This window comes from Lathamus discolor, chromosome 19, assembly GCF_037157495.1.
Source record: "Lathamus discolor isolate bLatDis1 chromosome 19, bLatDis1.hap1, whole genome shotgun sequence".
NCBI lineage: Eukaryota > Metazoa > Chordata > Aves > Psittaciformes > Psittacidae > Lathamus > Lathamus discolor.
The window spans coordinates 2,741,899-2,767,171 of NC_088902.1; the positions used below are offsets into that span (position 1 = coordinate 2,741,899).

The 25,273-nt window shown below is 47.9% G+C and overlaps 2 protein-coding genes and 1 long non-coding RNA gene across 3 annotated transcripts; 1 reads left to right on the plus strand and 2 right to left on the minus strand.

The window, feature by feature from the left end:
• Positions 1 to 1,062: 1,062 nt before the first annotated feature.
• APOBEC2 (apolipoprotein B mRNA editing enzyme catalytic subunit 2) lies at positions 1,063 to 9,037 on the minus strand. The gene is made up of 3 exons (XM_065698736.1): positions 8,688 to 9,037; positions 2,243 to 2,790; positions 1,063 to 1,696 (listed from the first exon to the last, which is right to left on the minus strand). Exons 1-2 carry the CDS (start codon positions 8,813 to 8,815, stop codon positions 2,250 to 2,252), a joined length of 669 nt encoding a protein of 222 aa, XP_065554808.1. The 5' UTR covers positions 8,816 to 9,037; the 3' UTR covers positions 1,063 to 1,696; positions 2,243 to 2,249.
• LOC136023828 (uncharacterized) lies at positions 7,024 to 24,909 on the plus strand. Its single transcript, XR_010616712.1, has 6 exons — positions 7,024 to 7,366; positions 9,675 to 9,800; positions 13,787 to 14,965; positions 15,072 to 16,227; positions 17,222 to 17,292; positions 24,624 to 24,909. It is a non-coding gene; the product is annotated as an uncharacterized LOC136023828 (long non-coding RNA).
• TSPO2 (translocator protein 2) lies at positions 15,351 to 19,933 on the minus strand. The gene is made up of 4 exons (XM_065698739.1): positions 19,848 to 19,933; positions 18,143 to 18,349; positions 17,696 to 17,834; positions 15,351 to 16,838 (listed from the first exon to the last, which is right to left on the minus strand). The coding sequence occupies exons 2-4, from the start codon at positions 18,313 to 18,315 to the stop codon at positions 16,656 to 16,658; spliced, it is 495 nt and encodes a 164-aa protein (XP_065554811.1). The 5' UTR covers positions 18,316 to 18,349; positions 19,848 to 19,933; the 3' UTR covers positions 15,351 to 16,655.
• Positions 24,910 to 25,273: the final 364 nt, after the last annotated feature.

Genomic DNA, 25,273 nt, shown 5'->3' on the forward strand with positions numbered 1-25,273 from the left:
GTTTTCTTTCTATATTCCTATCTTACTGCATTTGTAGTTGAGCTGTTATGTGAAGGTTGGTGTTTGATGTTGCCAGTAGCAAAAGCAAAGCAGGTCACTGGTAACTACTTGGTGTTAGGGAGCTTGGTTCCTGTACTGAAGAACTGTCACTCAGCATCTCCTTTGTGTCTGCATTTTCCCAGCCTCCCATACTAACAAATCTTTTTGGCTTCCTTCCTACTGAATGCCCAGAAAAATGCCAGATGTGTTGAATAAACCTGAAAGATAACACATAAGAAGCTTGTAGCATAACCGAGGGTTCCTATTTGGGTTTCAGTGTGTATTGAATGTGTGGAGTGTTTTCTGTCTGTGACATTGTGATTCATCAGTATTGTGTATTTCTTTGCTGGTGCAGATCTATGAATCCCTTCTGTGTGTGTTGGCCATCCTTTCTAAGCTTGGTTTTAGTGGATAATTGCTGTAGCTAAATACACAACTGGAAGACTCAGACAAATAGTAACTCGGGAGTATTGAGCTGATGAAGAGTGGACATCACCATTGCTCATTGGTTCAGTCCTGCTCATTTATGTTTGGTTTCTAAATCTAGCGGCAAAGAGATGAAGTCCCCAGGGGCTCCACAAAGGTGTTCCCGATGCCACTTGGGTTTCCCACCTGGAAAATTTATGCCTGAATTTAGTGCAGTTGACTTGAGGTAAGAGAGAGGGGGGTGATTTGCAGCAGGAAGTGTGTATGAGGAGCACCGCTCCAGCATGTGACAGTGCAGGAAGAGCAAGTCTGGATGAGGACAAACTCTGCCTGTGTTTCTGAGCTGATGAGCATCCCTGTGACCCTTGTGTGGTCTGTGCTTTGGCTGATACGGGAGGTGATTTGCCCATATTCTCAGTCTCCTGCACTTGTATGCACTTTTGGATGTGTTTTGGCATACAGTAATTTTCCCTTCTCGTAATGATGCGCTTCAGCTGTGAAATGTTTCATCTGTGGCTGTCCCAGGATGAGCTCGCTTGTCAGGTCAGATTTAGGACCTCTCGCAACCAGAGGAGAAGGAACGAACAGTGCTATAGCTTTTGCAGTGAATTCTAGTTTTATTTCACTTTGCTTTTCCCAGTTTCATATCGCACACATCATTGAACAAGGGGAGAAAGTATTTGATATATTTGCAATTGAGTACTTAGGGCTTTATCATCACTTTAAAATAGACCCGTTAGCCCTAATTTAAATCACAGCTCTGACTGTGGAGGAGGACAGAGGAAGAAAACCCTTTTTTTTTTCCTCTCTTGAATCTCTTTAACATTTATGAAGGTTGTACTTTCTAAATGCATTGATCTAATTGGCAGCTTTGCTCTAAGACCTTTTCTCGTAAAGTAATCCCAGTATGAAGCCTACAGTCTCTCCTGTAGAACCACTGCTCTCCATTGCATCCAAGGCTTTAACCACACGCTATGGTGCTGCCTCGTTTCCTATCAGCAGAGGCAGCATGGGTTGGTTTGGGGTGGGAGGGGGGAAATGGGGCCAAAATAAACCCACAAAAATGCCAGACACCAAAGGTTTGTGGTGTATGTGTATTTGTAGTCCCTCAGGGCCTGGTCTTCCACAAGTTGGTGTTCCATCCTGCTGGAATCAAAGCTTTGGGAAGCAGGAGTGTCCCAGGTTTCCAAGTCTGTTGCATCTCTCTTTATAGAACTTTTCTGGACTGGTCCTGGGGAAGGACAGAAAGACATATTAGAAGCTTTAAATGCTTTCATGTTTTATGGCTTAAACAGGTGACTTTTTAGTTCCAAAATGGAATTCTGCAGTGGTGACTTATGATTTCCTTTAGCCATCTTTTTTCCCCCCAGAGAGCTAGGCTTTAGGGGTGGGTAAAATGCCCTTCTCTCCACACTCCCCTCCCTGTTCCCACAAGTCTTTTGGATATACTCGTGGGGAATAATGAGGTGTTCCTTTTGCACCTAGTGATCCCAGCACATGTGGATTCTTTACTCCTGGAGGTGTTTAAAAAGAGAAAGCTCTAAATTCCTCATGTGTCTGCTGTGGAGGAGCCCACCGTGGTCTTACTACCCTGGAAGGGGTAAGTTACTGCCTGGGATCTTTTTCAGTGCTCAGGTACAGGCAAATCCAGCCCAGCACATGTGAGAGTAACAGGAACTGAAGTGGGGCTCTGGGTGACAACCTTGAACCTGGGAAACAAAGGAGCCAGTAATGCTGATACAAGGAGAGGGGTGACCAAGGAGAACCCCTCACTCACGTGAGCTTCAGTGCAAAATCTCAGCCAGCTTTTCTTCATAATAATTGAAGTTCTCTTGAATGTCCTCCCATGGCACGAAATCCTTCACTTCCTCTCCTTCCTCCTGTTCCACAAAGTTCTGCCACACATACTCAAAGTCTTGCGGCTTCATAATCCTCAGCTTGCAGCCGGCTGACTTCATGTTTTTCAGGGCCGCCTGCATTTCTGGCTCTTCCCACATGAAGAGGCGCCCTACCATGATGGTCAGGCGCAGGTTCTTGTTCTTCTTCAGGGTCTCGATGATCCGCTCAGCGCAGGTCACGCAGGGGCTGGAGGACACGTACCAGGTGATGTTGTAGCGGAGGCTGGAGTCGCACTTGGGGAGGATGGTGTTGAAGAAAGCCATTTCCGCATGGGCAGCTGCATGCTCATCCTCCAGGTAACCCCGGGAAGTCACTGACTCTTTGCCTTGGGTCTCCACAACGTAACACAGGAAGGTTTTGTTCCTGCCGGAGCTGTATTCCACATTCCTGAACTGGAACTTGAAGAATATGGCTGGGAGGCGCTCCCTAGAGAGTGGAGAGGAGAGAAGCATCTCAGAGGCATTCAGGAAAGGGTTATAGCATTGGCTTAATTCCTGTGGGTGATTTCGGACAAGTCGCTGCATCTATGGTAGCTGTATTTCTCTGTGCGTTAAAAGGAGAGAGCTTTTAATAGGAGACTCAAAGTACATCTAAAATCCTGTGATACTCAGCTAGTTTGTGGTGTGATCAGCGCGTGCTCTCTACCTAGTATGTTTTCACTTAATTTTAACAGACTTGTATTGGGAATATCTGGTATCTGCACTGAGATACGTGAAGAAGAACCTGCTCCTAAAACGTATTTCTTGAGGCTCTGGTGTTTACTGTTGGTAAGGAGGGACAGGATTTGGCATTTTCCCAGTCTTGATGTACCTGTAGACTGAGCTTGGTTCCTAGGCCATTAACATAGTATTGTCAGGGTGGTGGTGCTATGTTAATCACTGGGATCTGTTGACCTAGGATGGTAGCTCTGGCATTGCTGGTTAATGTTCTACCCCCAGTGCTTTTGCAGGCTGGATTTCCTGAGTAGAGGCGAGTATGACTGACTGGTTAACAGCTTTTATGTGTTCTAGTTCCTTCAGTACCAGCTGAATACTAATGTTCAGTAGGATTATGTTGTGACTTTGGTTTAATAAAATACCTGAGATCAAATCTAACTTCTCTGTGAAAGCGTTATTCCCACTGCAGTTTGAGAGCTGTCTCATGGATGCTGCTGATAAACTTCAGATACTTTTTGTGCACCTCCTCTTCCATTCCAGGCTTCTAAAGAAGCAGAATCCAAAGTGATTCATGGCAGTGAGTAATGTGTTTGCAGAACCCTTTCGCTCAAACAAGGTAGCTGTTATTTAAGGAACTTACAGTTAGTCCCTTAGATACTGCATATAGCCTTGATGCATTGGTGGCTGAAGAGACAAAAAAGGAAAGCTGCATTGTCTCATAGTCCCTGTTCCTTGTTTGGGGAGTACCAGGCTTTTCGATCACCCCCTGTAGTACCTAATTGGTACAAGGACTAGTACCTGAGCGTGTTAGGTGGAAAGATGAAAAAGATTGTGCTCTTAACATGCCTTGTGACCTGCTAAATTCCACAGAGGGTGGGAGTGAAGACTGCACAGGGTAGCCAAAGTGAAATAATGAAAAGGAGTAACACAACACTTCATTTATTATACACCAGTAATCTTCTGGCATGTTGTATTCCTCTCATCTGAGCTTTAGGTGGACCTGTAACCTTGATATTCCCAGTGAGGCAATAATGGGTCTTTGTAAAACAGTGTTTTATTCATTCCTGTCTCATCTAGAGTGGGATTATAATGTCAGCCCTCTCCAGGGGGTGCACTGAGCAAAGGTCAGGACAGATGCTCAGACTCCCGGAGTTTTTAATTGGGTGAGCAGTGAGGCTGCAGGAGTCAGTGCCAAAGCGTCGTCCTGCTGAGAGGAAGGAGCAATTTGTGATGCAGCATCTCCCAAAGTGTCTCTAGAGACAGTGGAAGTGACTGGAAGGAGGATCATCGGTCTTCCAAATGCAACACGATGTACGAGTCAAAACAATTTGGTCACAGAATCACATCTACACTGGGAATATCCACGGGGCCACTGGAATTCTTTTCACATATCACTGATTCGTGACTGGAAGTTCAGAGCACAAGTTTGCCTTGAGGAATTTTACTAGGAGCAGGTTTTCAGCTGCTGATTAAACCCTGTAATTAAACCTCACACTGTTCAATTCTACTTAGATGAGATCTGCACGAGACGGGATTTAAACAATAGAGCAGCCTGTTTGGGAGCCTTCCACACTATTTCTGGTTTAGCTGGCAGTGTATTAATGAGGGATGTGAAGCATTAGTGTGGGTACAGACTATTATTTTGATTAATGAGCAAATAAATCGTGCTCTTTGAGTATGATTAGGCCTATGGTTCTCTGGTTTGCATTCAGAGTCTGCACAAGCCTAGATAAGGGAAGCCTGCACTGGCTTGCACAATTTCTAAACTACTCAGAGGAACTTTTAACTTCCTTTTCTTTGCATTTTGACCTGTTCCCTTACATTGGATGGCTTAAAGTTGCCTGTTCTAGTGAGTCTCATTTTCTTTAAGGTGAATTGCAAGACTTAAGCCAAAGAGCATTACCAGACTCTAATTTAGCCTAGTGTCTCTTATGTCCTGAACAACTTTCTCTTGTTCTCTGGGACAAAACAATTCACATGCTTCCAAGCAAAGCACTTTTCCTGCTTTGTATTCTAGCTAATGAGTGGTTCTTTGGTTAATGGTTATTTAATCAATGTTTTCTTTGAAGTCCAGCTATGTTGGGTCTGATGTAAGCCACCCACTGCCTTGTTTCAGAGCTAAGTTTGTCAGGCTACAATAAGTTGTTTTAGAATAAGCTCATGTATTTAAATGCAGCCCAGCAGTCACATGGGAGCTCATTCCAGATTTAACTCTTGACTGCAAAGCCGTTACGTCAGTGGTGAGGCTGAGTGTGGATGTTTTGATGTGCTGTTTGAAGAGCAGTGACCTGTTCCAGATCTGTTCCAGGATGTGTTCACTCAGCAGTGCATTTAGTCATTCCTTCTAGATTCCTTCTCACCATCTCAGTGTCTGCCTAAGATTATCTGGGATATCCACCTAAATCCATCCTCCTAGCAACATGGGATATGTATCAGCTTCATTAATAACTTTCCAATAAAGAATATAAACAAAGCTAAGGGCATTTTCCAAGTAGCTGGCTGAGAGCTTGGAAAATTTGCTGATCAGGACACCCAGGCAAGCAGGGAGCTGTGTGTGCTGGTCAGTGAGAACCTGCTTAATCCCATCTAAACCAGAGCAGAGAGGACACCTCAGGACAGTGAATTGCAAGCATCCATCCTGGCCAGGCTCAGCTGGGTCCCTGCTGTGTGACCCTTCCCGGCAGCCAGGGTTCAGACAAGGTGGTGTTACTCCTAGGAGTAACTGGACAGCCCTGTGGCGAGTGTTTCAGCAGTGGAAGAACAGGCAAGAACAAACCACATGCACCACAGGGCTGTGCACATACCGCAGTGCTGTGTAACCTCACCCTGAGGCTGGCATGACTTTTACAAAGTGAAGTATCGTGATTATGTTGTTTGGGTAGATTAAAACTCTGAGAACAGTTGAGCATCAATATACATCCCTGAAATAGCTGTGTCAGCCACTACAACCAAGCGAACTTCTTTGGAAACTCAAGTCTAGCTTTGAAATGATGGTTTCTTAGTAATGCTTGATGCTTGGCCAGCCTGTTTTCCCATCTTTGAATGATAGGTGGTGCACAAATGTTAATGTTATCTCTACTTCACCCATTATGGGTTTTGTTCCAGCATTAAGGAAAGGTAATGCTAACAAAGCATACCCAGGAGATGAGTTCCATTCTCATATTTTCTTACACCAGAAGCTGTACTGCTATAAGTGATGAACATAAATATTGTATTGTCTCGAATTTGACCTCACAACCTGTTAAAACACACAAATGTCAGATATTTCAGTGCCTGGGCTATTTGCTTTTCTGCTTTCGTGTTTTTTTTCTTGCAATCAGTGAAGTTTTCTTGCCATTCCCCTCTCCAGGTCTTAGGGTACTTGAGCTGATAAACCAGTATCCTCTTGCTCGCTCCTTGACAGCTATTCACAAGTCAACACATTCATGCTGGGCTCATTGATTATAGGAAGCCTGTAGTGATCAGCTGAGCCAGGAACTGAGGTTTATCCCTGCTAGGAGGAGCCTCATTTACACCCTGAGGGAAGCATAAATAAATGAGAGTACTTAAATGTCAGGCAGTGTGCACAGATGGGGCTTGTATTTATCTGGGACTGTTTAGAGCCAAATGTTGACAAAACAGGGGTTAATATTCTTAAACAGAGTAATTGGGTGCCCAGTATTTTTCTTGTAAGCCAGCCTCAGCTGTAAGCAACAGCTTGGAAACTTGGCTGCGTGTCATAAGGTGCCCCTAATCCAAGGGCTGGAGCTGAAATGCAATGTAACTGAGCTGCAGTGCTTCCACGTTTGCAGTTCTCATGTCTCCTATTTGACTGGCTTTAGTGACTGAAAATATGTACAGAATTGGAGAAATCCAACCCATGATGATAGAGGGTAAGAACTGCTGGAATTTTCTGTGCCTCTTCCCGGGTCCTTCAGGATTCCTGCTGTACTTCCTCACTCTCACCTTTAACAGCCAGCGTGTTAGTGGTGAGCTAATGATCAGAGGACACATGGTCACGATTCCTACAGAAATCCACAAGGTATTTATAAGCACTAATGTGTCTGTGGAACTTCTTTTCTTGCCATTTCCCTCTCCACTAAAGGCACCACATCCAGCATAAGTCTCACAGGTTGACTTTCCCCCTTGCTGTACTTTCTGCAGGCACTCATCATCCCTCACGTTCCTGCTGCTGCCTTTCCAGAGTGGAAAGTCCAGTCAAATTCTGCACCACCCCTGTCATTTCAGCAAAGAATGTTATTGCAGGCTGACACTAAGAAAGGACTTCTCATCCATAATGAGCACACCGGTTCCCATCCAGCCGCTGTGAAGCCACTGCCCAATTCCTCCGCATTTCTAATTGCAAGGTGAGTGCTCTAATGCTGAAAAATCAGAGTTTCTCAATTAGATTCATTTTAGTGCATGTCTTAAGTGTCTAGAAGTTGTCATCTCCATGTGTCACTGTTCCAATGGCTTTATAAACAATTTGTGGTGTCTTAGCTCTGTTCCTAGCAGAGGGATGTGCTTTTCTTACTTGTCTGCTGGAGCAGTGACTTCTATTATCTCTATGACTGTGTGTGATAGACCAAAGGCTGAGAACAGCCTCACCTTGGGAAGTGATTTTTCCCGGAGCAGACACATTTTAAGAAGAAAATGGTGTTTTTTCCACCCCTGTGCAGGGCTGTAACCTGATCGTGTGGGATCAGACCCGGCTGCTGCCTCCTGTGTTGCTTTCACAAGTGCCACCTGAATTTTGTCTGTGGAATCTTTCTTCCCAGTGACCACGTCACAGGCAGGAGGATTCCCAGTGGGATTTTAGTATCTGGCCTGAGCTTTTATATTCAAGCAGCTGGAAGAAACCAGGAGTTGGTTTTACTTGCTGGGAACACTCCCTTTGGTGACTGCTGGGGGAGACCAGAGGGAGGAATGACACGGGACATCTTGCTACTACTACAATGAGCATTTTGCAGTGCGTAGCATTATAGCAGATAGCAGATTACTGAGTTGTTTCTGGTTGCAGCTGTCAGTTATATCTGAGAGTTCAGCTTCCTGGCACATCTCTCAGATCTGCCTCTTTCAAAGGCCAGGCTCCCTGGAGCAAAGGCAGCCCCTTGCTGCTTTGCAGTCCTGAAAGCTGCCTGTGGTTTGGGGGCTGTTCTGTGAGTCGGGCTTCTCTGAAAGTCAGGATCCAGCTATGGAGTTGGAGCCCTTGAGAATGTGGGCTTTTATCTCTTGAAAACTCTGTCCCTTAGGTTCATAAAGCAAATCAGCCATAGCAGGGGTGCTTTTTCCAAGCCACATTAGTGAAACTCTCAGACAAGAGCCAATGATCACACCAAGAAATCAATATTCAGCACTTATCAAGGGCCAGTGCCTTCCATCCCGGTACCACCAGGGAAGTCAGTGAGACTCCTTGCAGTGTAAGGGGAGCAGTCAGCACTGCAGGAACAGACCTGTGTGTGTAAAACAGATCTGCCTGCCTGGTGTGAATCCATCCTTTGGAAAACTCAGTGAAACTTTGAACCAAATCCCACCACAACAAAAGCCATGCTTAATCCCTTTAGGAATATTCAGCAGTGCACTGGTTGAAGATGCTGTCTTTGACCCAGCATAAGAGCTGAGGCAGAGACCTTTGGACATCCCCACATCCCTCTCTCGCGCCCCCATACTTGTATCTCAACCTCTTACCCTGTCACAATCTCAAAGGGTGGCAGGTCTTCCCGCCTCAGCTTCTTCTTCTTCTTTTCCTCCCCCTCTTCCGTGTTGTCAGGTTCCCCATTCTGGGTGTTGCTGGGCTCCTCCTGCTTCTCTGCCATCTTCTTTGAGCGAGGGGTATTAAGTTATGGCCACTGGGAAAAAGAAGGAACGATTTCTGAGAGCTCTAAGGGAGAGGGAGGAGGGAAAAACAGAGCTGGGAGTTCCTGTGCTAGGCACAGTTGTCGGGAGCTAAATATGGAACAAAGCAGCAACGACAGAGGCTGGATGGGGTAGGATGACCCAAGGCTCTCGGGTGTCTCCTCCTTCCCCTGCTTTCTCGAGGTCTTTTTAACAATTCCTCTTGCTCCCGTTTTAATTTCAAATTAAGTGACAACTTCACTGTGGGCGGGTTAAGTGATGGATGGAAAATCCTGGAAGCAGAAGGGTCTGTTTATCCGTTAGTGTGACAGATACCTGGCAAGACGCAGAGCTGGCAGCTTTCCCATCTACCTTCTTCTGCCAGTTTATTACATTGCTGACCTTGAAGGACTGCTGTTTTGGCTCAGGCAAGAGGGGAAAGGGGCAATCCCCACTTGGTTTGCTGAAAAATCACTGTTCTTGCTGGATTTGGCCTCTTGGGCCACCGGGAGCATCGCGACAGGAGTGCTTGGGGGAGTGGGACCTGCCTTTGCTCCCACCCTGCTCATCCATGCAGGGACACCGAAAGCAGGAGCTGAGCAGGTGAAATCTTCCTTGTTGTGGTGTCAGATTGGATTTTGAAGTCAGCCTTAGAGCAGGGCAGTGTTTGTGGTGTGGGGCAATTCCAAGTGCACGTGCTGAGCATCTGCCCCTTGCTGTGTGTGTTTTCACTCTGGTAAGTGCTCAGCACATGGGGAGCAGTAACGTGGCCGTGAGCACGTGAAAACTGCTGAGCTCAGCCATTCTTGCCCAGTTCTTTGTTTCTTTTCCCCTCTGCAGGGGATGCAGATGTTGAAACAGTGACTGTGCAGGAGCCTGCGTGGAGGTGCCCTGAGTGGAGTGTGGTTGTGCAGCAGGGAACTGGCACCAGTGCCGAGATGGGAGCGCTGGGCACACTGCAGTAAGGTACTTACTGGGATGGGTGTGGAGTCTTGCCTTTCATACAGGGAAGCGAGGAGGACTGTAAAGATTTTATTGACATGAGGTTGGGATGTTTGGGTTGCTGGGCACTGGATCAAGCAGACTTCTTGAAGAGCCTGTGGTTACCTAGAAGGATGCTCAGGAGTAATGTAGCTTTCATATGAGCTCTAAAAAGAGGTTTATGTGTTTGGAGGGGGGCCTGTGTCTGTGTTCTTCCCTTCAGGATTATGTGAAATTCTTCCACTTTCTCACTCTAAACGTAAATCATTTGAAGTCTGTAGAAGTCCCATGTGAGCCAAGCCTAACGAAAGCCTGAGTCAGGCTTTTCCCGGAGACTAATCCTGCTGTGCCACGGGGGTGAACGTCGATGAAAGATGTGTGGCTGTGCAGACCTCCTTTTTCAGCCAGAGCATATTGGAAATCAAACCTCAGTGTCTTGGGTTCAGAACTCACCATCCTCGAGATTTGGTAAATATGAAATATTAAGCTCTATTTGATTGAGTGCTCGGTCTGTACTTAGTGGAAAACCTGCTCTGAGTTTGAGGAGGATAAATTGTATTCTACAGGAATCAAATAGGTGTGAATAGCTGTGTTCAGGCCAAATTTCGTCTGTGTAATACATATAATCAGTTCTAAAGAGGCTTTAGAGGGATCTGCACTATCACAAAGTGAATTAAATTTATGCCATGGGGCAGATAACTTATTATCATAGATAACAAATAATGTATTGCCATAAAGAACTCATTCTGGCTGCTCTTTTGAGCCCCCCTGCTAACAACAGCCTCTGTGCTGCAGCATCCTTTGTGGTTGTGCATTGGTAACAGCTCTGGGATAGAGCATCCCCCTCGCTCCCACACTGTTTGCTAGTGATGAGAAGTTGTTTGTTTGATGACTGACACAGCCGGTATGGAGTGTATTGTGACAACAGCGCAATGACGGATCTGACAAGTCCCAAGACATCCTATCCGTGGAACATGGCTCTTTCGTGGTACAGGATTTTATTTATTTTTAAGCTTAAAATACTTTCCTGCAGGGCAGGTGTGGTATTTTCCTCTTGCATGGTAACTGTGCTCGAATTCCAGCTCCCATGTCCAGTCACTCTCACCTCTGACATTTCAGACACTGTTTCTGGGGATGGGAATCCTCTCTTACTGAGTGACAGCTTGTTTCCTTCTTACCCTTCTGCTTCAAAGAAGCATTCCAGCCCCTCTTCAGTCCCTCTGACCCACTTCTCTTTATTTTTGGAAGCTCTCGAGGGCTAAGCTCCCATCCTGCTTGCAGCCTTTAGTGTTCTCTGGCCTGGCCCCTCTGCAGGGCTCAGAGCTGAGCTCTAATCTAATCTCGGGAATGTGGCACTGAGGCTCCCCCTCTGCCCAGCCCTTCCCCAGCTGTTCCATGGCTCCATCTAGGGCTGTGCACTAAATAGTCATGATCCACCCCCCTGACTGTGCCAGAGATATAAAAGGACACCACTGAGTTGCTGTCAATCTGGTGTTTGATGTTGGAGCCATAGGAATGATGGCGGCTTTCATCAGTTGTGGTTGATGCGAAGTGACCCTGATTCCCCCAAAGTGATGGGAGCATCCATGCACGGGCCTGGTCACTGACACCACTGATGGAAACCTTCTCCCATTGGCTTGTCCAGGGATGGGGATGGGAAAAAGAGCTGGGAGGTTCCAGGAGTGGTGCTGGGACATGGAGAGAACTCCTTATGGTGCTTGGGTTCACTGCAGTCACTGCACTTGCCAGTGGTTTATTGAGTTTTCCCTCCATCCTGCCCCTCTCCCCACTGGCTTAATGGCTTATTTAGTTGATGATGAGCTTTGTTCCACACAATGGAGTTGCTGCTCAGCCACAAGAGAAGCACTGGAGATCCAACTCACATTGGGTCTTGTGCAGGGAGGATAAGGGTCAGCCCATTGCCTCTTCCCATCCACTGCCCCATGCCAGCGTCTCATCCCAGCAGAGCCCCATGGCCTTTCCCCATGCCGCACACCCTGCAGCTGGTGGGCATGGGCTCTTAACTTGGAGGTTCCCTCTTCTGCAGTTGTGTGTGGGGAAACCTCCCACTGCAGTGGCACAAACCCAGGCTGTGGTTCTCCATCCATGACAGATGTGTCCACACCATCTGGCATCTGCTTCCCTCTCTTTCGAAAGGTCTGGCTTCACTGTGTTCAAGCATGGAGGCCAGAATGCCTGAGCAGAGCTGCATGAAGGAGTGGGCAGGAGTGGACCTTGGAGACAGCAACTTGCAGTAAGATTTGAGGAGGTGTCTGCATGGGAATGCTGCCAGGAAAGGTAACTAGGCTAGGACAGCAGCCTGTTCTGGGAGAACCTTCTTGGCTTTGCTGGAGTATTGGACATTTGTATCTGATCCTGCATCCATCCAAGTCCAGAATAGTTTCTCCACTGACTTAGACCAATCTGATGACTGTTTTTTCCCCATCTTAACTAGGCATCTCACAGAGAGTTCTGCATTCCCTTGAGCTGGCAGGTCATCTCCTGTCCCTCTAATTGCAGCAGGAGTTCCTTTACAAGGTAAAGTGGCTCTTTTCCTTTGCTGATCACAGAGGGGCAGCAGAACAGAGCTGGCTGCAGAAGCCCTTGCCAGCAACTGGAGGCTTTTACTGCATTCTCAGGCTGGATGAACATTTTTGATGAATGCGGGAGTGAAACAAGACCCGGCTGTGTGAGTCACGGTGCAGACGTGCTCTCTATTCCAAAGGGACAGCTGGTGGCACTAACAAAACATCTCCCCGGATACACTGCCTGGTAGCAATCCCCCTCCTCCTTTTTCCAGCTGTATCTACCGTTACGTGGTAAATAAACACACTGACAGTGATGTGCGGAGGCAGCTTTACTCCCCTGGCCCCTGCAGGCTCTCCTAGAATCCTGTCCCTCTCCTCCTGCTGCAAGAACACAATGACAGGGTTTAAAAGATGGGACAGGAAACACCACAGTGTCCCATGGGTTTGATTTGGCTGGTGCCTGCATCCTTCTGGAAGAGGCACTGGGGCTGAAGTGAGCCATGGTGCAGGCAGAGTGGAGCGATGCTTTTGCCTGGTTCCCCCAGCCTGTGCCCCCCAACCCTTGCACACCCCCTGCCACAGAGCCAGGCAGTGTCTGCATTGTTGGCAGGCACTGCTGGCTTCCCAACTGATTCCAATGGAATTAAATCCCATTCCAATGGGAGTTAATGGCAGCTCCGAGCAGCACAACCCCCTCCCCACTGGGCTTCTGCTGTGGCTCTCCTGGGAGCAGGTTAGGGGGAGGTCAGTCACCGCTCCACTGTGGATGATGGGAGCCACAGGGATTTATGTTGTGCATCCTCAGTGCTGATGGAGAGGATGTGGAGAGCCTGGCCCTGAATCAGTGCACACAGCAGCATTTGGCTGTATTTTAGCATAGCTCCAGACATCAACAGATCAATTAAAGTTCCCTACTGCTGGAGCCAGAGTGTTCTCTGGAGCAGCTGGTGAATTATTGAATGCGACAAGGCTTAGGTGAGGCTGGGCAGAAAGGCAGGAGGGGTTTGCTTATGCACAAATCCTGTGGATCCAGCAGCCGGGGCTGTGCCCTTTGGGCTATGATCAAGTATAATGAGCAGTTTAGTACCCAATCCATCTTTCTGGAAGCACTGGCTGAGCCTGAAGAGGGGGATCTTCGCAGACATGGTGATCTGAGGGGTGGCTCTTCTCTTGAAATGCCATGACCCTGTGAAAGCTGCCGCGAATGCACGGCCTTTGAGTCACTGCTTGAATTGTGTGGGGTGCGACGTGTCCCGACGTGGGTTATGAATGTTCTTGACGCCGTAGTGTCTGTTCCAAACACCTTCGTGCCTCCTGCCTGGTCAGTGCCGGCACAGGCAAAAGCTTCTTTGGATGCCCTGCTAAAAGGGCCCTTGGGGAGGATCATGTGTGACAGGGAGGAAAGCCTCTCACCTCTTTGCTTTGGGTTTTCCCTTCTCCTAGGTCTGCCCATAGCACAGGGATGGATCCGGACAAGGGCTGTGTGGCCACGAGCCTCCTCCCAGCCATGGTGTGACCACAGCGCTGATGGGAAGCCAGGGCTACGAAAGCAGAGGCTGGTTTGGTATAATTAAGTATTTTCTAGATGACTGCCTTTGAAATGTCATTAAAGTTATTTTCATGCAAGGGGTTTTAGTATATCTGTTTAAATAGCAAATACACCAAATGATGCTTTAAATATTGATACAAGAGGGTGTTTTGCTGAATTTAACTTTGCCAATTGATTTTAAGCTATTATATGTATTATGTGGAGGAGCATTTGCTGGTTTTGCTGCCTGCAAGAGAATGCAAGGAGCAAAGAGAAGCTGTTGGTGCACTTACAGGTGGGCTGGAAGGAAGAGAAACTGAAATGAAGACAAGACCAAGTCACTGCGGTTGGGAAATGGAGAAGGCAAAAGATCAAAAACCCCTATTACTCTTAATTCCAGGTTTTCCTTTAGCTGCAGATGAAAGTAGGAGGAAGGGAAAAGAGGACTCATTTCACAAAGCTGCTCAAATATTCATTCACCTATTTAATTTGGAAATGTGATTAAAAGTTTGCAGGTTTCAACTAGATCTAGAGTCAGTTAAAAACTTAAATGTGATTTCATTAATACTCTTCCACTTTCCAAAAGCAGAGGGCACTGTAAAGATTTGCTTTACCCCTCCCGGCTTCACTGGGTGACTCAGCTCATCCCTCTTCCTGGGGCTTTGCCGCACTGACTGGGAAAGGACAGGACTGAGTCTCCAGCCCAGCTATCAGCTTCTTTTTAGGAAGAAGTAATTTATGTCTTCCTGTCCTTTGGCATGTTGCTTTCTAGAAGGCACAGACGAGGCACCACTGTAAATTAGTTCAGTTATATAAAGCCCTGAAATACACAGGACTTTTCTCTCTCTTTAAGTAGCTTATGATCTTTCCAATGTTCTTTGCAGTACTCCTGCTTTATAGTCCTGCTCCTGCTTTATAGCCCTGCTCACAGCCGCATCCATTCAATGGCCTGTTCTTGTGCAGCTTTTACTGTGGAGATTACAGCAATGTGCTTGCAGCAGCAGCCCTGTGAAAAGGTGTCCTGCAGCCACGAGGGAGGAATAATGGATGGGCTCAGAATGACAGAACAAGATGTATGACCACGTTTCAAACAGGTACCACCAATTCCAAGTGCTCCCAGGTCCCATCACCAAGCACCCAGCTCTGCTGCTGGACCTGAGAACATTCAGGAGCTCAAAAATCAGTCTTGATGTGATGCAGAAAGGGCCCAAACCCCAACAACTGACCTTCCTTACCTTGAAGCTGTGTGTGAAGCGTATTGGAGGAGCCTGTCGTGGGGATGCATCCCCAAGTGAGTGTGTGTGCACTGTACAGGGACTGAAGGGACCTTTGGGCTTAGAACCCACACAGCCCATTCACTCCTAATAGGCGCTGGCACTGAGCCTGGCTGCCCATCCCCATCCCTTTGGAGCCAGAGCACAGGCTGTGGGCTCCAGACAGGATCCCACAGGATCCCAAGCAGGAAAATAAGAACTTGGATTTATTTATTCTCCAAACAGAAGTGACTTGGTTTTATTAAAAGCAAATACAGTTATTTTACATTCCCAGCTAAGCCCTCCTCCCCCCTTTGCAAGTTTACCCAAGCACCCTAATCTACGGTCAGCTGCCAGAAAGAAAACCCACTCACCACCTTTCTTCACTTTTATCTAATTGCTATTCACTTCTATTTTGATTGCTTCTATCAATTAGAAACTAATAGTAAATACTCTCTGTAGACAGCAACATCTAAGGCTCAGATCGATCAAAGGCAGTGGCTGAAATAAAGATGGACAAGAGCCAGTCCACGCACCTCTTGTGTTTGGTTCTGTTATGGCTTGGTCCCATTGCTCTGGAATGATTTAAACCTTTAAATCTATTTAAACCTTTCTTGATTAACAATATTCAGGAATGGGCAGATCTTGGCAGGAGAAACCTATTCTGCTCCTGACAGACTTGGTGTGGGGCTGTTTGGCAGTCATGGAATTACAACCTTTAAGGCAGTGTGAGCAAGATCTTAAATTTTGCAAAGGCTTTTGTGTTTCTGTACTTAAAAAAAAACCCAAACCAACGTTCTAAGTGGGTTTTTCAAAGGCACTGATGGTGACTTTTCTTTGCTGGTGAGGGGTAGCACAAGGAGGTGGAAGAGAGAAGTTTCCTCTGGGGAGAAGCATTTGCATTCTAATCATTGCTGCTTTATCTTGAAGCATGAAACTTAAGGAGTGTGATACTCCACAAATAGAAGCCAAAGTGCCCAGTCTCCTTTCACCAGCAGAACAAGGCAGATTACTGCTTACCGACAGATAGAAAGTTAATGGTATAAAGCACAAATGTGGAGATACATGGAAATGAAGCAACAGCACAAACAGCAAAAAACCAAGTAAGTTCCTTAAAGGTCGGTGTGCAGCAGGGAAGGGTGGTTTTGTTTGGTCCCAGCAGAGGAGATGGGATTTACCACGTGTGTGAACAAGTTCTGCTCTCGGGGGGTTACAAGGGGTGTTCAGGTGCTGCCCTAGGTTATGCTGGAATCGTGAGATCCTAATTTGGCTAATGGCATCTGACCTGATAACGTTAAGGTCACTCAGACCTCAGCAGTGCTGTTCCCAGGTTAAGGATGCACAATTACTTCAAATGAGCACATGGGTGCATAGTGCAAACCTTTCTTTGACACAGCCACAGAGAAGGTGGGAGGAGGAGGAGGAGGCACGTTCCGATGCCTGTCCTAGAATGAACCCCCCAAATGATTAGATCTTGGTTCACATCAGCATAGTGTAGTTCCCCCAAAATGCCTTCATTTCTGTCCTGCTCTTATTCACTCTTCCCTGGTTTCTGCTCGGGGTTGTCCTTCCAGATGCGGATGCTGAGGCAGGTGGCCATGGCCAGCCAGCCCAGGTTCGGCACCAGCAGCAGCGCCGCCACCTTGTTGATGCGGTACCAGGAGCACATGGTGCCTATGGTCAGCGCATCCAAGCAGAGGATGTCAATCAGTGCCTGTAGTAAAGAGATGAGTTTGATGCTGGTGCTCAGCCTGGGTAGCCTTCCCCAGCACCACCACACACCATCCTACCAGAGGTGGGGACATGGGATGAGAATGGGGGAGGTTTGGCAGTGAGTAGTCACCCAGAGTGATGCTAAACCCCAGGGCTTTAGCTCTGAACCCTAACCTGTGAGATTGGAACGTGTCACACCAGGAGCCAAAGTGATGTTAATTTATGTTCATTATCAAGTTCCATGGATTAATAGACTGTTAATGATGATCAGTGTCCCTCCTGCTGGTATTGCTCACACAGGCGCATCAGACACATCCTTATTTATGTTAATACCAATGGCTGTTATCATTGAACAAACTTCCCAAATGTACTTTTCATCCGCAGGGTGACGAAATTTGGATGGAAACATAAATCCCATGCTGTGCCTCTGTCACCCCTGGGCCTTGGCTCCTGAGGTGAGTGCTTTTTGGGTATATAGCTGTGCCTCACCTTTGTGCACATCCTGCTATAGCCTCTGCAGTGCACAGCACATTGTGTTTGCTCGATAAACTGCTCACTGCTAATAGGCCCCAGGGATGCTGGCGCAGGGTGGAACTCCCTGCAGGACTTATCACTCACCCCGAATCCTTAACTAGGGGCTGCTGACTGCTCCCTGTGCCTGGCTGGGTGGGCTATCTGCATGAGCAGGGCGAGGGGTGGAAGGGGCTGATACCATTGTCTAGAGCCAGGCGCAGCGTGAACCGCGTCTGGGCAAAAGCTCTTCTTGTGGCTCTCTTTACAAGGGGTTACAAAACCCTCCCACAGCCCTGTGGCAGGGACCCCAGCAGCCAAGCCTCCAGTGGGTGACCCATACGTTACCATCTTCAGGTTATGTGCCCTAAAGAATAAGTGAGGCCAAGCCCAGCTCAAGGCCAGCTGAGCCCCATAGAGGCCAAGCGGGAGGACCGCTTTGCTGTTGCAGCCACCCAGGTCGTTCCATATGAGGTAGGAGGCGTAGCTGTGAACAGAGGAACATGTTAGAGGTTTGCAGTGAGGAAATCCCTAATACAGACCAAGTCTTTTCACATGAGGTTCTTTGGCAGCAGGTATGTGCAGGACAGTGGTGTTCACACGTGGCCCTCTCCCACTTGTACCCGCCTGGCTCTTACACCTTCCCCAGGGCAGCACTGTCTTTAGTAGCTGTCTGCAAAGCCAAGTAAGGGCTTTGTTCCTGCACAGAAGCATTGCCTGTGGTACCCAGTCCAGAATTTGGCTTCTGTGTGTCACCAAGAGCAGGATGGGAGGGGAGCAGATCGCAGAGCTTACCCCATGCCGGTGTACAGGACGGTCCAAGCAACAGGCAATATTTTCAAGGGAGGACACCAGGAAGGCTTTTTCAGTTTCTCATACCAAACTGGTACTCCTTTTCGACTCATGAACCAGCCAAGGAAACCTCCCACATGAGGCAGGACAGTAAAACCAACAGTATAAGCCCACATCCTTCCTTGGTGGCTTGAAGTAGCCTTTCGCCTGCTGTAAGTTAAAAACAGTCATTGATTATCACTTTGAAAGGTAGTTTTCCCTTACTTGGATTTTTCCAGCTTTTTCTCTAACTGTCCATATCCCACTTCAGTCTTTGAGGCAGAAGGTACTTACTTAGTACTGCATTCAGCTCTGCTGCTGGCTGCCCTCTGCCCATCTCCTCATCTCTGAAACAGGGTAATTATTTCTGCCATGGTTACACTTTTCCCCTTGATCTGCCCAGCAAAGTGGCTTCCCCCTGCTATTTCAGGGCAATATCCATGTGACAGGGTTCAGCTATGATGGTTATATACTTAAAAGACAAGAGTGCAGATCCTGCCATCATCCGTCCTAAGTCAGACAGCACACGAACTTCAGCGTGTGCTCTTCTCAGCAGAGCTGTGTGTATTCTCAGTGGGAAAACCCAGACTGATCACACACAGAAAACCCCATCCGTTCTGACTTCATCTCGTTTTCACTGTGGATTTATACTTTAAAGTCTATAACAAGCCTTACAGCTCAATGGACCTTGCTTACTCCTCCCTCCAACCCTGGCAGGCAGAGAGGGGGTTTTGCCTCTGAAGCAGGTGAGCTGAGGCACGAAAGTAGTTTTGTCATTTGCTCGTGGTTTTCCTCTTGCGTAAAAGGAAGGAACATTTACTGCAATAATGACATTATGCTCCCACACAAGGCAGCTGTGATAAGCGTTTCATTCTCTGTCCCATCTCTTCCTCTGCCGTTATTCTCTGCAGGGCTCTGAACCTGCCAGGCTCCTGTCCTCCTCCATCTGGTCTCTATAGTCATCTTCCCTTTTGATCCATTACAGAATGCAACCCAAATTAGCATTCATGGGGGATAACACACGGGATTCTCCAGGAGCTTGACAGTTCTGTGCTGTCAGCAGAAGTGCAAAATGCACCTGAGCAAAGGGAAGGGCTGGATTTAGCAGTACAAGAAGAGAAGAGCAGGCACAGAAAACCCCTTTGCCCAGGGAAGTGTCCCTGGCACTGGTGGTCAGAGAGATGGGGAGTGCCGGGAGAGGGCTGATCTACACAAGCATCTCTGCTATTTTAATTCACAGTTAACACTCTGCTATATCCTATGCTAATTATTATTATCATGTTACAAAGCATCCGTCTTTAGAAACACCCAACAGCAGTACAAGCCAATTTACACATCAGTAAGGAACAAATACCCCAGACACCATCTCTAACTAAAAATTCCTTTACCAGACAATTTAAAGTGTTGATGGGACCAGAAAATCAACCCAACACTGAGAAAAATAATAGCTGTTAGTCCTGCTTTTAAACTGTAAAACGGCTCCAGCTGAGTTCTGCTTCCTCATAGTACTTCAGGAAAGTAAAATGGGAAAGTAGCTGTTTCCCTCCTCCCAACTCCCTTGCAGTTGCCAGCCTAACCCGAGAGGCTGCAGAAGGGTTGGAAATAACGCTTATAAACCCTCAGTTTGCTTCCCTGTAACCTAATGGGGTGGGAGCTGGAAAACCCTTACCGTGTCTTCCTGCCTTTCTTCCCCTTACACAGGCAGAGGGTTGCACATCCAAGGCTGGTGTCTGCTGCTGATGCCCAGTGAAGAAACTGTGGCTGAGTTTTACCCAAACAGCAGGAAAAGGGTGTGTTTGTGCCTGTGTGTGTGTGTGTGTGCACGCAGCTCGATCAGATTACACCAGAGAGCCCAGTTTGGCAAGAATTAACATGGACCTAGGGGTGGTTGAGCAGCCGCGAGGGGAAGGGCCTTTTGCACCCAGACAGTGCTGGGATGGGACATGTGGGGCTCGGGGCTTGGCTGCAGGGACAGAGGAGCACCCTCATAGGTGCCTGGGCATGCAGCATGTGCATGGTATAACTGTGCCTACGGATCAGGTCCATAGCAGCAGCACTTCTGTGCGTGTCCCATGGATGAGAGCTCTGCTGATCCCCACCTGAGGATCCATCCATGGAGGCTGTCCCTGCCACGCTGGTGCACAGCATGGATTAACCAGATGTGGTCAGGTTTTGTCCATACCCCAGCCTTTTGGCTACAAGTCACTGGGAACCGCTTGAATCCGAAATAAAGACGTTATATAAGCGTGTTAAATGAAAGAGAAAAAAGCTAGAAATCAATTTCCATTAGTAAGCTGTCTGCAAGGGATGGGAAATGAAACACTCATTTACTTCAGTTATGGGTCATTACCTGAATTTCACGGCCAGAGGCAGAATTGCTGGTTCCTAGCAGAATGCAGTACTGCTGTTATCGCATAGAACCAATGAGACCTTGTGGTTTATTGGGCTCAGAAGGAAATTATTCTTTTGTTGGAGGAAAAACAAAGCCAAAACCAGTGTGAAGGGACAAGTTTTCAGGCAGCACAAATCAACCCACAGCTACTGCAGAGGTGAGCCCGTGCCGTGTAACTGCCCCTTTGGAACAGCAGCACATGGATCACATAGCAGCCACCTGCATGCTCTTAGAGCCTGGTGCTGTTTGTGATGGAAACTTCTGCCATGCAACGATGCAGCTGCTCTGTATGACTGAATCTTTCCATCGCAGTCAGTCCCTTGCCTGCTGCAGTGGTCACCATGCAGCTACCTGCAGTGTTGCCTTTACCAGGCTTGGGCAGCTCTGTTAGGAAGAGTGCGGGTTGACAGCTTTTAGCTGGTGGTATTTCTTTTTCTTGAAGACAGGCCAGTCTTCTTGGCATATAGCAGCTGTATTCCCAGGCTATTTTAGAGCCTAGTATGCTGGAAGAATTAAAAACTAAGAGTCCAGTCACAAGGATCTCAGTAAATTTGTGAGGCTGGGGAATAGCAAATGTAAAGAGGAATTAAATAGAGGAGCAGTTACAGGCCTAAAAGTCATGTGTCAGTCCTACTCAAGGGAAGAAAGGCATAAGTGAAAGCATGAAGGTGCTTGTTAAAATGGGGTGATACGTAAGAGATTTGCCCTAAGTGGATCACAACAGGCTGGGTGCCATCACCTGGAGGACGTCTGCTTCCTAGGTGAGAAGATGCAGCACAGCTCCCTGTCTGCAGTTCCAAATGGCATCTGTCACAGGGTGTCTTAGGTAAAGCTGAAGATGCAGCAATGGGGCTGCTGGGCAGAGAGGGAGCGTGGAAAGATGAGGATCAGGTTTGGGAAGAGTCTTTGGTGGCACTAAGCAGGGATCAGTGCTGGGACCCAGACTTCCCATGTGCACAGAGACACGCCAGTGCCCATGGCCAGGTATGTTCTGTTTGTGACCACACGCTCCAACCCAGCACTGGTTTTCCTCTGTTTCCAGGGTCATGTCTCAGTACTTCTGGTTTGAATCATTCTACAGTAACGCAGGACGATGTAATGCTACCTCTTAGTAAAATAATTTCTAAACTACTTGGTGTGCTTCTGATTATTAAGCTACATCACTGCCGCGTTTCAGATCCAGTGCATCCCTGCACTGTGTGTTCATGAGGGAAAAGACATGGGAGGACCGAGTTACACAACTGTGTTTGTTTTCCTTGCCTTAGCAACCTTTGCACGTTGTCCCAAGAGGTCTCAGCCTGTGCAAGATTAATTGCCCAAATATAAAGGCCCTGTTAAACTGAGTACGTGATTGAAAGCCTGTGTATTTCAGTCTGGCCCGGTTTTGGAAATAGAGGTGCAGGGTCAGCTCCTGGCATAAATCTGCAGGGCTCCTCGGCAGCCAGCGGAGATGCTCTGATTTACACCAACAACGGTGTCCGGGTTTGGCTGCCGGTGGTGGGAATAGGAACAGGAGCAGGGTTGGGCGGCCCAATGGACCGGTGCTGGCTGGGGAGGAACCCTAATGACAGTCTCTGTCTTGTGAGCAGCTCAGACCTGCAGAGTAAAACATCCGCATTTTGGACTATGAAAAGCTTGGTTTATTCAGGCTTTTCATACTAAATGGATGTTACCACTGTTCATTTTTTTCCTAATGAATAAAAGCCTGGTTTTTAAAGTTTTCAGTTACGTTGAAATAAAATTCCAGGTAATAGGATGTGATGCAGGAGTCTCCAGCTAGTTTTCCCCCATGTGTCTGGTGCACCAGCCAGCACAAGAGCTCGCAGCCTCTCACAGCTTGGATGCGGATCGCTCGCTGAGTGGGACTTTGCAGCTTCAATTTCCATCTCTTTCCACTAGAGGGAATTTCAAACCACATCTTTTGGGGGATTAAAGTCCAGTTTTCGGTGTGTTCCGGAGCAATATGGGAGCTGCTGTGTCTGGATGTGTGGGGCGCTGGTGGTTCTGCATGGCACAGCATCCTTTCTCGGTCCTGCCTGATGATGGTGAATCCCAGGAGCAAGCTCTGCCGTGAGATGAGCAGCAGAAAAGCCTCCTTGACTTGTGAGGGCTCAACCTTTGATTCCCCTGTACCACATGGAGGAGCCGGGCACTCACTGGGTCTCTGCATCCCAAGGGATGTGTTTGTATCCGGCTGGGAGCTGAAGGGTCAGGCTGAGTTTCGAGGTCCGTTTTGGACAATGGGGCTTCTCCCAGCACGGCTTGTTTGTCAGCAGCGCTGATGTGCAGAGCTGCCTGCCTGTGATAACCGGGAGGGAATGGCTTGGCCTTATCAGCACGCAGAAGCTGCACCTCAGTAGCCAAGAGAAGGAATTGTAACGGACGCAGCTCAACGCCTCCTTTCCTCTGAGGAGGATCTTAGTGTGGGGATAGGCAGATGACTGCGAGCAATTAAGTTATGCGGCTTAACGAATTACCGCTTTAGCTGAGCCGCTTTAATGAACCACACGCAGACCCAGCCCAGCTCTAATGTGATGTTACATACTTGGCCTTCAGCTCCTGTGACCAGTAATTCCTGCTTGGCTGGAGGACTTGGTAGTGCTTCTGTTGACTTGCACATAGCAGTCACATCAGTCAGAGCACGTAACTGCTGCCCGTATACCCGTGTGCAGGGCACGGTGCTGGGCTCTTGGCACTGCGAGGTTGGTACCTGGGGATGTGCAGAGGGATGCAGCTTCGTCCCAGAGGACTCAGCTCTTGCCTCAGGAAAAGAAAGCTGCAGCAATGCCACAAGGCCACTGGCAGAGGGTTGTATTGCAGTGGGTTAAGTGGTATCACAACCCAGCTGCTCGGTTATGCGCTTGCATGATCGCAACCCTTGTATTAATGTCAGACTGGGGCATACGGTTTAAAGTGAGCCAGAATAATAGTGTTCACAAAGGACTTTAAAATGCCTTAATATAGCAGCTTAAAATGCGTTCCAAGGTCTTGCCTACACGCAGAGTTAATTGAGAAAAGCTATTGCAGTTTCAAGTGATGCTCTCACTTAAATCAAGTTCACTCTCATGTGCTGATGTGCCCTAAATTACCCAGGTGCGGACTTCCAGCCTTTGTAGTAAGGTGGCTCAGAGTGAACTTGGGAAGTGAAGACAAGTGCCAGCAACAGGCAGTGAATGGTGAACTCCATTAGACCGGATGCCTCTTGTTCCTGGAGCGGGACAGTGTAATTCTTCCTGGCCGCCTGAGGGATTTTCCTCTATCCCTTCCCTCCTGCTAATGCTGCCAGCCGGAGGGCATCAGGGTCCTTCCCAAGGGCTCTTCCAGCCTTGAGGGTCTGGCAAGCCCTTGGCTTGCCTGGGGTTCAGGAAGTATAAAACCTGGAAACAAGCTTTGTCCAGGGAAGGCTTTAGGCAGTCTGTAGGGTTTTGTCGATGGTGCTGCTGAAGGAGGAAGGGACCAGCATCTTGGCTTTTCCATGGGAGGAGATTTCCACTCTGATTTAGTAACTCAAGGCTTCCACGAGACCCGGGAAGCACCATTGCATCTAAACCTGCCTGTACAGTTCAGCCCGGGATCAGATTGGCCGAGAAACTTGTATGCAAGGATGTTTGTCGTTCTTTTAATGGAGATGTCCTTTTTTCCGGGAGGGAAAGCTTCAGGGACTGATTCTTTTTCGTCTAAATACTTCTGCTGAGACTCGTGAGTCTGTCAAAATGCATCGAAACAGTGCTTTGAGCAGGCTTTGTGAAGAGCAAAACCATGTTTTTCTTCAGCCTTAACAGAAATAGGAAGTGAAAAGGTGAAAGAACCCAGGGAGCGCAGGGAGTTCCAAGCCAAGGTAAGCATGCTGCAGAGAGCCAAGGTTTAATAAAGGAAGAGAAACCACAACAGTTGGAAGATGTGACAAATGAGGGCATTTTCATTTCTTTGCTCTGAAGTGCGCAGCTTTTCCTTGTGTTAACGGCTCTAACCTTGGTGTTATTCTGATTTAGAACCCCAGTTTGGTGTTTGTAAGTCGTCACACGCCTGTCCTTTTGCTGTGTTCTTCCCCAGGTGTAGAGATGTGTGAGGAAAGTGAATGTGCTTCTTGCACCGCCCTTGGCAATGGTGGTCACGCAACCTTGCCGCAGCAGAGGCTCCTGCAGGAGTGTGCTCTCCATCCAGCCACGGAGGAGCTGCCAGCTCCATGGTCCAGAAGGGATGGAGCACCACGCTTCTGCTGGGGATGATGCTCGGCTGCGTTTTCCCCTGGCGACATCTGCAAAGATGGGGATGCTGCAGGAACAACATTGCTGGAGAATAAAATGAGCATCTATGAATTGCTCTGAAGTCTGAACGAGCCATAAAGTGCCCGTGTTTGTGGGTCTGCCTTCCCCTCACATGTGCCAGCTGCTAAACCTGCCTCACTGCTTAGCAAGATACCCTCCTGCCTTGGCAAAGCCCTGCTGCTTGGTGCCTTGGTGGTTGGATTGCCCTGGTCTTAAGGTGATGCAGCTGAGCTGTGGTCACCTCCTGCGTTGTCATTGCCCAGCTTTTTGCAGGATCACAAGGAAAAGAGGGTTGTGAACCGCCGTGTGTTGCTCTCAGAGAGCCGTCACCTGAGCCACGCAGACCTCGTCCAGGCTGAGATTTCAGGGTAAAAGTAGAACCAAGCCGCCCAAATGAGTGTGTGAATCCCAAAGGTGAGCACAATCAGCACATGG

What these genes read in the sequence shown, in the direction of transcription:
- TSPO2 (XM_065698739.1), bottom strand. Translation starts at nt 18,315, where the DNA reads ATGTGGGCTTATACTGTTGGTTTTACTGTCCTGCCTCATGTGGGAGGT. An exon ending in GTCCTGTACACCGGCATGGG is followed by an intron (nt 17,835 to 18,142) that starts GTAAGCTCTGCG and finishes CTCTGTTCACAG; the next exon opens with CTACGCCTCCTACCTCATAT. An exon ending in GGGCACATAACCTGAAGATG is followed by an intron (nt 16,839 to 17,695) that starts GTAACGTATGGG and finishes TCTTTACTACAG; the next exon opens with GCACTGATTGACATCCTCTG.
- APOBEC2 (XM_065698736.1), bottom strand. Translation starts at nt 8,815, where the DNA reads ATGGCAGAGAAGCAGGAGGAGCCCAGCAACACCCAGAATGGGGAACCT. An exon ending in CCCTTTGAGATTGTGACAGG is followed by an intron (nt 2,791 to 8,687) that starts GTAAGAGGTTGA and finishes TCCACTCTCTAG; the next exon opens with GGAGCGCCTCCCAGCCATAT.